General features: G+C 45.9%; 1 protein-coding gene across 1 annotated transcript; it reads left to right on the forward strand.

Moving 5' to 3' along the window:
- The first annotated feature begins 1,688 nt into the window (after positions 1-1,688).
- Positions 1,689-10,537, forward strand: LOC134034033 (polypeptide N-acetylgalactosaminyltransferase 9-like). The gene is made up of 11 exons (XM_062478354.1): positions 1,689-2,180; positions 2,663-2,858; positions 3,013-3,179; positions 3,731-3,905; positions 4,263-4,460; positions 4,669-4,786; positions 6,391-6,576; positions 7,048-7,185; positions 7,283-7,378; positions 8,598-8,765; positions 9,242-10,537. Exons 1-11 carry the CDS (start codon positions 1,952-1,954, stop codon positions 9,386-9,388), a joined length of 1,818 nt encoding a protein of 605 aa, XP_062334338.1. The 5' UTR covers positions 1,689-1,951; the 3' UTR covers positions 9,389-10,537.
- The last annotated feature ends 1,366 nt before the right edge of the window (positions 10,538-11,903 follow it).

An 11,903-nucleotide genomic window follows, 5' to 3' on the forward strand; every position in this document is an offset into this window, starting at 1 on the left:
AGATGTATTTGATTGCAACATCCGGGATACCAAGGTATTGCTTGCATCAGACCGGACCTCTCTTCAGACCCCAGGCTGTGATTGTATGACTGATCTGCATGTATGCATGTATGATTGCCTGCAGCTACACCCAGGGGCGTAGCCAGGATATTATTTTGTGGGACCAGCTCTGGCCAGTCTTTTATTTGGGGTGGCACTTGATTGTCAAAAACTACTATTTTAAAACTCACACACTGCATCACTCAGAGCAGCAGTTTTCTAACGGTATCCAGTGGTTAGCTGCTAGTCTCCATTGAAGCGCTGTCAGAATGCAGGTACGTTGGTTTGCGTCTTGCGCTGTTGATGGGGGCGTGGCCCAACATGTTGCGAATATGGGGCTTGTAGCGTAAGTGACAAATGGCAATATAAGACGACTTTATAAAAAAAATACTAATGCATTTTTTCAGCTTTATACCGTTTCTGTTCAGGAAGGTTTTTTTTTTGTGAGGTTGGGGGGGCCGGCAGGGTGGCCATTCTCTGACCAATGGTGGCCGTGGCCCCCCCTGGCCACCACGTGGCTATGCCCCTGGCTACACCTGAAAGAGGCCTGAGGAGAGAGGTCTGCATTTGGATCCTTCTCAGAGAAGTGAGATAGTTTGATTGCATTCAGGCTCGATTGCCTTACCTCTCCTTGGTAGCCCAGATGTTGCAATCTGTATTTTTTTGTCTGTAAGTTTTCAGTAGCCTAGTATGAATGCGTGTGAGAACATTTCACATGTGAATGTAAATGCGTTTCATATGTGTCTATGCAAGCATTTCACAAATGTGGATGTGAGTTTTCAGTAGTATGAATGTGTGTTAACTTTCGTATGTGAACGTGTATGTGTTTGTGTAAGAACAGTCTGAATCATTTCTAAACGGGCCCTCATAAGAGACAGCTGTTTCCCCTCCGTTTGGTTGCAATATCAAGACGAAATCTTTCACTTTTTGATTATAGTGGTCTGTGCACGCGCTCCCGCGAGGGGGTGCTTTTCAGGGCAGGGGTGCATCTGGGGGCACAACATCGGCTCTCTGACTGTGCAAGATCAGCACCGGCCGGCTTCATGTGCGCCATCCTGGGAAATTACAGTAACCGAAAATAAAAAAGGCATCAGCACATTTCCACAGTATTCTTGTGTGCCTACTGATGATCTGACCGTTTTCGTGACCGGACTCTCAGCCGCTCCCCCTTGCCTGACTGACCTTGGCGGCTGGGTGTTTTGAAAATATCATTAGATCGCGCGTCTGAGTTGATGTTGACTGTGAAGGAATGGATGATTAAGAGTACTTCTGTTGAGACGACACACGCTGCTCCCTTCATAATTGACCCATGCAGTTCAAGCAATTAAGGAAAGACTGTATGATTCAGACCAGGTCAAAAGATTGCCTATTTAGCTGAGTAAATTGTGCTGTAAATAATGTTGTGCACCAAATCAACACTGAATTATTGACAGTATGAAATTACCAGGTATGCCTATCTTAGACATCTGTTTAGTTGTCTTTTAACAATTAGGCAATTACGATTGGAAAGCACCAATTTGTTGTGTGTTGTCCCTTTTCTATGTGTTCTTGTATGCGTGTGAAAGAGAGAGAGAGAGAGGGGGGGGGGGGGGGTGATTTGCTGCTGATGTGGCAGGTAGAAAATCCGATGCTGGTGTTTTCTTCCAACATGCTTTTAGATCACTTGAACGAGGATGCTGTGCAACGGAGGTGGAGCGTTTGTTACGACTCAGGGGAAAAAAATACGTTTTGTGTCTTCCAACTGTAGAGAATCATTGCCTTTGCGATGATGGTGCTGAATGAACAGCTCCAGATTCACGGGCGCGAGGTGTCTTTGAGCACTCACAGAATGAATCTTCGGTCGAAACTTAGCGAGCGAGTTTCTCTCTACCACCCGTAGATGCTGTCGATTTGAAACTACCTCCTCGGTTTCATGGCTGTGCCACGGCGGATAAAAACTTTGTTGACTGTCAATATTTTTGTGTTCGTGGGGATTGTACTGTTTTCGGTTTACTGCAAAATCCAGGATCGCTCAGTGGAACTGTTGAGGGGCGGAGGAAACATCGAGACAATAACTTACCGGAGATCTAACTTTGTGGATAAGCAGGCAATTCTGGAGAGACTCGAGCACCTTGAAAACGTAGTTTTTCATCAACTGAACGGTAATGAATAAGCCATCATACTATGTGTAGTAACCTATAGATGCCCGTGTAGCACAGGGGAAGGGAATACGCTCACATAATACGTGATTGGCAGATAAATAGATACGTTGTGTTTATACTGTTTATTGTTTTGGCAGACTTTTTTTGGAGACAAATAAAGCATAGTCGGCTACTGTTTGAAGGCTTTGTGGATCGTCTGTAGGGAACTTACACTTGCCTGCATGTTCACTGTCTCTGTATCCACCGTCACTCTTTTTCCAAGTGTGACAGTAACCTTGAGATTTTTCATGGATGTCAGACTGCAAGCTCAGGACTTTGAACACAATCAAGTAATTATATTAAAATACGAAATCAAGAGAAAGCAGCGTCATCTTTATAGTTTTTTTCAATCTGATTGTTATAGATAACAAAATAGTTTATTTTCGTAATGTTTGACTCCAACAGAGCCTGATGCATGAGCTTGTATTCTATCCTCGTGGTAGTGTCTTTCACAGGTTGGGTGAAGCCCTTGTCATTAGAGGAAGGACATGTTAGCTTGGGGCAAGGCAGAGCCACAGGAACCTCCAGGGAGTCTGGCCAGGACCCAGAGAGGGCTAAGTACCACCAGTTTGGATACAACGCACAGCTGAGCGACCAAATCTCACTGGATAGATCCATTCCTGACTACCGGCCCAAAAGGTAAATATTCAACCTTCATCAGGTGATTCTGATATCTTTGTAGCTTCATTTAATCAAGCTCATATTTTTTAACTACTGTCCACTGCCTCTTTAAAAGCAAATACACAGTATAGGTAAAAGAGAAGTGAAGAGTGGTTTGGGTGGTTGATCACAGGTGCGAGACCATGAGCTACCCAGATGACCTCCCACAGATCACGGTGGTGTTCATCTTCGTGAACGAGGCCTTGTCTGTGATCCTGAGGTCCGTCCACAGCCTGGTGAATCACACTCCTCCCCACCTCCTCAAAGAGATCATTCTGGTGGATGACAACAGTGACAGTGGTGAGACAAAGGGCCGGGTGTCACTGGTGTTTGTATTAATTCTCTTGTGTTTGGGTGTGGCTCAGAGGTAGAGCATTTGGACTTCAGATCGACAGGTTGTTCGTTACCCTCATTTGCTATATGTCGCTTTGGATACAAATGTCAGCTAAATTAATACAGAATTATTGTTATTATATTTGAATAAGCAGAATATCTTTAGCTTTGTTTCCCCCCCCCCCCCTTTCCATCTTCTGGTGATCCATCCGATTGTGTTTCTTATCAGTAAAAGACACTGAGCTTTTATACCAATTAAACAAACACAATTTACAACGTACAACGGAGCGAGGCAGAGGCGGAGAAGAAAAGAGACAGGAAAAAATGTATTGATTAAGAGACAGAAAGGGAGATAGAGAGAGAGAGAGAGAGAGAGAGAGAGAGAGAGACAGAGAGAGAGAGAGAGAGAGAGAGAGAGAGAGAGAAGATGAAGGAAAATCTTATTGTCGATGCTTTTTAGTCTCTGCAATCAGGAGTCAGTGATGTAATTTCAAGGTGTGATTCCGTTGACTTTGTAGTGGAGCTGAAGCAGGACTTGGATCAGCACGTGAATCAGCACTACCCCGGCCTGGTGAAGATTGTGAGGAACAGCAGACGAGAAGGGCTCACAAGGGCGAGAATCCTTGGCTGGAAAGCCGCCTCTGCACCAATTGTCGGCTTCTTTGATGCTCATGTCGAGTTTAACACAGCGTGGTGAGATTTACCTTCAGACAGGCACGGCATGTCATCTACAAAGGCGGAGATGTTGTGCCTAATCTATAAAGACATAAAAAAGCACAGCAGTCTTTTTTATTATGTTAGGATATTATCTCTTTTACAGGTTGCACTCTTAAGAGGAAGCCACCCTATCCACCTGAAACTTTCTAGTCTTTGGTCTTTCAAATGTTTTCTTTTCTCTCTCTCTCTCTCTCTCTCTCTCTCTCTCTCTCTCTCTCTCTCTCTCTCTCTCTCTCTCTCTCTCTCTCTCTCTCTCTCTCTCTCTCTCTCACTACTCTCTCTCTCGCTCCCTCCCTCTCTCACACTCCCTCTCTCTCTGTCTCTCTTCACCAGGGCTCAACCCATCTTGGCCAGGATTGCGGAGGATAAGACCCGTATTGTTCTTCCAGCAATTGACAACATCATGTACAGCTCGCTGGAGGTCCAGCAGTACGCCAGCGCTGCCCACGGCTACAGTTGGGCTTTGTGGTGCATGTACATCATCCCTCCTCGGAGCTGGCTGGACGGAGGCGACGAGACCGCCCCTATCAGGTGCCGGGAAGGTCGCTCAATACAGACTGGTTCTCTCTCTCTCTCTCTCTCTCTCTCTCTCTCTCTCTCTCTCTCTCTCTCTCTCTCTCTCTCTCTCTCTCTCTTTCTCTCTCTCTCTTTCTCTCTCTCCCTCCCTCTCCCTCTCTCTCTGTCTCTCTCTGTCTTTCTCTCTCTCTTCCTTTAATCTTTTTCTCGTCTGTCACCTCAGGTCTCCTGCAATGATTGGCTGCTCCTTTGTGGCGAACAGAGAGTACTTCAGGGAGATTGGCCTACTAGACCCAGGAATGGAGGTGTATGGAGGGGAGAACATTGAGTTAGGCATGCGGGTAAGTTCACCAATAGTTTACCAAGCTCATTATTAACTTCCTAATGTGTTTGGGCCTGTTACTCCAGGACCTGATAAGATCAGCAAGGATTATCTGCCCCCCCCAGATATTCTAGAAAGATCTAATGTAGTTTGCATACTGATAGATTAGATCCTGGTTGTTGTTGGTGACTTGCCAGTAGGGCTTGTTATTGTAACATATGGTTGCTCTGACTAATTTCTCACACTGAATGTCAAAATAGGTTTGCTGTTGGGATGACTAGGATCAGGACAACATCATTATGTTTCATGCAGAGAAGGGGACTGCAGTTGGCATGACAATGTATATGTAATGCCTGGCAGTACGATTTACTGCTACAGTATGTTCTACCTGGGGCTATTCTCCTGATGTTGATTATTACTAGCGTACATTTACATTTAGTCATTTAGCAGACGCTCTTATCCAGAGCGACTTACAATAAGTGCAGGGACATTCCCCCGAGGCAAGTAGGTTGAAGTGCCTTGCCCAAGGGCACAACGTCATTTGTCACGGCCGGGAATCGAACCGACAACCTTTGGATTACGTAATAGCCCCATTCCCTAACCGCTCAGCCATCTGACTCGGACACCAGACTGGGATGGTGTTGGAGTATGATGATGAGACGATTACGATGATAAGTCAAGGTTTGTCGCAGAGTGACGTGTGACTTTGTGTGGTCGTTGTTTCCCGATGAGAGAACTGAACCGGATCCAGGACTCTGCAGTGAGCTCGCAGCTTCCCACTGGCTAGCAGGCTGTCACGTTTGCATATTTCTCACTCCGTTTCCTCAGATAGTTGTGACGTGACAGCGGTGAGATGAAAGGACACATAAGACACAGCAGGGTGACAGTAGATGCAGCCATAAGGAAGTGAGAGAGAGAGAGAGAGAGAGAGAGAGAGGGGAGAGAGAGAGAAGGGAGAGGTAGAGAGAGAGAGACAGGGAGAGGAGAGAGAGATACAGAGAGAGAGGGAGAGAGATAGAGAGAGAGGGAGAGAGAGAGACAGAAATAACTGAAAGAGATGAGGAGCAGAAAAGAGAAAGGAAGTCAGATTTTAACAACCCTTGCAAGAATATGCTAAAGTGCGAAACTCTTAACGACACATTTTACCATAACATCGATATTGTTCTTCTTCTTTTGTCCTGTCTTGTGTGTTTACTTCTCCTGGGGGGAGTGGAGTGCAGATCACAGGGAAGAGAAGGAGGCTGCTATACAAATGTATCTTAGTGAGAGGGAGCCTCTTTCTTCTGTACAGAGAAGGTGTTTCATGTCGGTAAGCTTGTAGGGTTATGGGAAGCCATTCTGAAAACTATTTTGACGTCTTCTGGAGTTTGTTCTGTGGAAGATTGGTCCCTGGCGACACCATCCACAAGATAATTGTGAGCACCATGAGGGGGTCTTTGTTCAGAAATACGCGACTGAAATTGCAGGTTGTTAACTGCTCAGCCAGGAACTAGGGAAAATTAACTCAGCGGGACTTAGTTATCTCGACGTAGCATTTTACACGCTCGCACGCCCACACGAGTCCACTTGAAAGGACAAAAACGTGTTCGTTCTGCTCTCTGCTGGAACCCCGTTATGGCTCAGGTGTGGCAGTGTGGTGGAAGCATGGAGGTCCTCCCGTGTTCCCGCGTGGCCCACATCCAACGCACCAAGAAGCCCTACAACAATGACATTGACTACTACGCCAAGCGCAACGCCCTGAGGGCCGCGGAGGTCTGGATGGACGACTACAAAAGCCACGTCTACATGGCCTGGAACATCCCCATGAGTGTAAGAGAGAGGCTGTACTGCTGCTTTTTTTGTCTTGTACCTCATATCAATGTGTTCAGCCTTAATTCCTGTGATTAATTCTTTACGGATGTAAATCCCACTCAGTCCAAGGAAGGGAAGTTCAATCTAGCAATACTGCTGCACATTGTGGGTTAATCGTTTAGCAAAGGCTCTTATCCAAAGCAACGAAAGGGACCTGCAACCTCTTGATTTGCAGACTGTGCAGTGTTCTACCACTGAGCCAACTTCTACCAGCACAGTTTAAGTCCCTTTGGAGAAAAGTGTCATCCAAAATGATAAATGTTGAGTCAATCACACAGTGGATGCTAGTGCTATGGAGTACACAGTGTATATTTGGACTGTGGATCTGTGGTCTTAATATCAGGGCACACCGCATGAGAAACATAGGACACCTTCTGCACCGTAGGGTCATTCATGATGCTGTTTCGGGGCTGTGTTTTGTCTCCACAGAACCCCGGAGTTGATTTCGGAGATGTTTCAGACAGAGTTGCCCTGAGGAAGAAACTGCGTTGTCGCAGCTTCCAGTGGTACCTGGACAACGTGTACCCAGAGATGCGTGTGTACAACACCACACGTGCCTACGGCGAGGTGACACACACATACCATAACGACAGATGAACCGTCTGCCATCTTTCCAAGTCTCCTAAAGAGATTCACGTATCTCGTTATTGTACTTGTTTTCAAGGTCCGTAACAACAAAGCCAGTGGCTACTGTATAGACCTGGGGAATGAGCAGGATAACAGGGGAATGCTCAACCCCTGCCAAGGCATGCCTTCTCAGGTGAGAAGATTGATATCTGCGTCTCCTTTTTCACAACCTTATCCTTTTTTAATCGAACAAAAAATAAACCATCTTACTTTATTTTTAATATACCTGTTCTGTATTAGCTACTGTACTTCCATTAAAACCCGGGGTACTGAGGGTTTTTGTATTGGTTGGTTGGGTGGGTGTAGCTCAGTGGTTGGACATATGACAGAAGATAAAAAGGTTGCAGGTTCGATTCCCACCCTGTACAAGGCTTTGGATAAAAGCGCCTGCTAAACAAACACGTTAAAACCGTCAATGAATACATTATTGTTGTGCGTGTCTGAATGCTGAGAAGTACGACATGCTCTTCAGGAGTGTTGGTTATGACGAGAGTGGTAAGAGAACAATGCTTGTGGGCAGTACAGCGTACAAAATATCTACTCTATTTAAACTGTACTTAAGTTTTATATTCACTACCTCTGAAGATATACTGAAAAAGCAGTATAGAGATGGAGGTTCTGTGTACAGGAGTAAGCGAAAGCCGCCATTCATGACGCTAGACATCCAATTTTCTCTAGTCTTCTGAAGGATGTTTTCTCCCCTCTAGAAGCTCTCACTTGGCCTTGTGTCCATTATATTGTGAATACCCTGCCTTTGTTTGGTGACAAACACACGCTTTCAAGCCCTTTTTCATGCACATAAACACGCAGAGTTGCGAGGGACTGCCGACCTAACATGCTATCCATCCACATCATCCAATTTGTCATCCTTGGCTTGGCTTCCGCCGTTTGCTTGTACACATGTTTAGGCGCGCTCGTGATTTGGTCTCTCATTTTAATCTTGTTAATGCAGTCAATGTCATTCAGTAGCCATTCCTTTTCTCGCATAATGAAATCTTAAGGAGATCAATTCCCTCATCATATGACTGACCACACTCTTACCCAATTGGATCAGTGAGTCGGGAACTTCTATCGTGTGTGCATTCGGTCCAGGCAATCTGGCTTACAAACAAATTACGTGTCAACAACCTTGGACCTTAATGTACTCTCTGCCCATTTTCACTGCTGTAAATCCATGTCCATTTAGGCTTTAAAATTCAAGGTTGGATTTTCTTAATAACAAGTATTCACAGAGCAGACTCTTGTATCCAAAGAAACCCACAGTTCGTCGGGGGAGGCGGGGTGGGGGGGATTGATCTGCAGTCAAATGCTCTAATTACTAAGCTATCCCCATCCCTATCCTCTTGTTGAAGCTGGCCCGTTATTCCTCTGAGGGCCTTCTGCAGCTGGGTCCTCTGGGCTCCACCACCTTCCTCCCCAACACCAAGTGTCTGGTCGACGAGGGCCGAGGACGGACGCCGTGCCTCAGGAAGTGCCAGGACACCCTTCAGCAGTCACAGCGGCTGTGGGACTTCACTCAGGTACGACCTGTCAGCACCAATGGCCTCGATCAGGGTGTGTGTGTGTGTGTGTGGGGGGGGGGGGGGCAGTGAGAGTGGGTGGGGGTTGGACTGGGGCGAAGAGACAAACAAAGCGGATTTGATTGTTTACAAAGACGACATCGTAATGAAACCATTTTTAGCAGACCCTGTTATCCAGAGTGATGTGCAAGGGGGATTTGAACCTGTGACCTTTTGATCTGTGGTAAAAAGCTCCACTACTGAGCTACAGTTGTCATAGGTAACAGGAGTTTCCTGGGTCTAGCTCAAAAGCGTATAACAAACAGATGCATTAGTATATTACAATAAAGTTATCATTACTTTCTTCTTCTTCATCTTCTTCTTGTTCTTGTTCTTCTACTTCATCTTCTTCTTGTTCTTCTTCTTCTTCTTCATCTTCTTCTTGTTCTTCTTCTTCTACTTCATCTTCTTTTTCTTCTTCTTCCCAACCTCTCCAGAATGGGCCCATTATCAGCAGAGACACGGGTCGGTGTCTAGAGGTGGAGCATTCTAAAGAGAGCACGTTCGGCTTGAGGCTGGTGGTCCAGAGATGTTCTGGTCAGAGGTGGACGATCAGGACCTGGCTCAAACCTCTTCTTCACTGAGAGCTGACCGAAACCCAACATATCTCCCGATTAAAGACCGGATCTCTGTCCTGATTGGTTACCTCTGCGGGGACACGCTCGGGAGATATTGAAACGGTTTTGTGATTGAATCAACTGAGGGAATACATGCTGCCAGACAAGTTGGTGAGTTTCAGAAGCTTCTCAACCTATGAGTATCCACCTTTACCCGAGTCAGACTGGGAAATGCTGAGAAGAGATGTGTGGACAATAGGATCTTTTTAACTGTAGGAACAGTGTTTATATAAATATATAAACTTGTGTCGCTAAGAAACAAAAACATATTTTCATATAGCGTCACTAAACTGATTGTAATTATGAATGAAAGCACTGCAGAGGGTGTAATATATTCATTTTGATGAAAGCATGATATTTTATCGTCCAAGTCATTTCCTACTGCTGAACACTACTGCAGATCACTTAAGTGTAAATATGTTTACACAGAGACACAGTTGTACTGCTTGAGATGGACTTAGAACAAAGGTTAAAGATTCTTAAAAAAATAAAAGCAGATCACCCTAAAACAGATAAGATTAGATAAGATATTACAGACTTCAGAATCCTGAATGTGCTGTATGTTTGTCTTGGCAACGTGTCAGCCAGTTAGAGTGCTGCATGCACCGGGAGCTGTGATTGGCCGGGGCTGGGACATGCAGGCTGTGAGCGAGGACAAGTGGGGGTGAAAATAGAAAGTGTGAGTGTGAATGGCAGGCGATTGACAGAGAGCTCAATCAAGCAGAGTGCTGTTGTAATTGCTTTAAGCACTTGAGTTTGATGGAGAGGTGCTGAGATTGAGGAAAAGCTCCCCATGGTTGCTGGATAGGGCATGCCCTTCCACACGTAACACTGGCAGTCAGCCCTGTACACACATACAGAGATGAAGACATTCGTGTTTCACAAACAGACCAAAATAAACACTGACATTTACACTAACACACCATCTCAAGGGGGTCGTGATTATATGTTGTTTAGAAAGACTGTGGATGGATTATGTGATGATTTGTTTCTGGGATAGAGTCCAAATATTGGTCATTGTTACAATATTGCTTCTTAACAATTTTACTTAAGATTGAAAGATTATTACAAACGTGGTTGTGTGTCTTTGGCCTATGATGCCTGAATGGTGTTGAAAGCCGGAGTACTGTACATACACTCAAGAGAAATACAGAAATGTAATGAACAACGAGTTGCAGAGGGTGTGTCTAAGCCATCCCATACACCCATACAGTGATGAACGGAAGCTGCCTGCGATCAGGAATGAATCAAATCTATACATCCCCAACTGGTAGATTAGTCGTTAAAATAAGCAATCCCTCATCTTGCTCTCTTGAGGATGGTAACTGTGCTTCACAACAGCAAGTCTCATTACAGCTCCAGCTCTGCGGAGGTGTGGCTTGCATGTAGAAGACGGTGAGATCACTCTCACCAGGAGACCTCGAATATGAAACACCTAGCATGGAGCCGGCGGACTGGAAACCCCCCTCACATTATGAAGAGAGGAGAGGAACCCTGCTCGAATCCTAATCTGCCATTCCTGTCAGGCTGTCACACAGAAGGCCTTCCAGTGTCAAGACTCTCATACAGAAGGGTACAGGGGTGAAACCAAGGAGCTTAGATCATTGGCAACTAAAATGTTTCTTTTTAACAATTTTTTTTTTTTTTACTGACACAGCAGCCAAAATTGATTATTGTTGTGGACAGACTGCATCTCCTTCGAGAATAGAGAACGTCTCCATTCTAACGTTCTAATGTTTTTAAAATCCAAAGGTGATCTCAACACCGCAGGCCGAGCTAGCAGGAGGATTTACTGACCTGATACCAAGAGCCAGTGGCACACCGCCACTCTCCATCATCCAGCACAGCCTGGAGTCAAACCCTCCAAACCCCTCCAGCTTTAGCAGCCCAGACCCGCTGGATGTGCATGTCAATTAATGTGTGATGTGAGAAAGAGAGAGAGAGAGGCAGAGGGAGAGAGAGAGAGAGGCAGAGGGAGAGAGAGAGGCAGAGGGAGAGAGAGAGGCAGAGGGAGAGAGAGAGAGGCAGAGGGAGAGAGAGAGAGGCAGAGGGAGAGAGAGAGAGGCAGAGGGAGAGAGAGGCAGAGGTAGAGAGAGAGAGAGGCAGAGGGAGAGAGAGGCAGAGGTAGAGAGAGAGGGGCAGAGGGAGAGAGAGAGGGGCAGAGGGAGAGAGAGAGAGAGAGGCAGAGGGAGAGAGAGAGAGGCAAAGGGAGAGAGAGAGAGGCAGAGGGAGAGAGAGAGAGGGGCAGAGGGAGAGAGAGAGAGGCAGAGGGAGAGAGAGAGAGAGGCAGAGGGAGAGAGAGAGAATCGGGGACAGAGGCAGATGGGCAGGCAAGCACATGCGTGCACAAGCATCTGGGTCACATTTAACCTCACAGAACCTCAACAAGTTTGTATAAAGTAGAGTGCTCTCCTGGGACATCAAAGGCAAACTCACATCCATAATCCATAATCCACTCATCCATAATCTTGATGGTAGAGAA

This window comes from Osmerus eperlanus, chromosome 14 (assembly GCF_963692335.1).
Source record: "Osmerus eperlanus chromosome 14, fOsmEpe2.1, whole genome shotgun sequence".
NCBI lineage: Eukaryota > Metazoa > Chordata > Actinopteri > Osmeriformes > Osmeridae > Osmerus > Osmerus eperlanus.

Coding starts and splice junctions, on each gene's coding strand:
- LOC134034033 (XM_062478354.1), top strand. CDS start 1,952: ATGGCTGTGCCACGGCGGATAAAAACTTTGTTGACTGTCAATATTTTT. Junction 3,180..3,730: donor GGATGACAACAGTGACAGTG/GTGAGACAAAGG, acceptor TTGACTTTGTAG/TGGAGCTGAAGCAGGACTTG. Junction 4,787..6,390: donor ACATTGAGTTAGGCATGCGG/GTAAGTTCACCA, acceptor GTTATGGCTCAG/GTGTGGCAGTGTGGTGGAAG.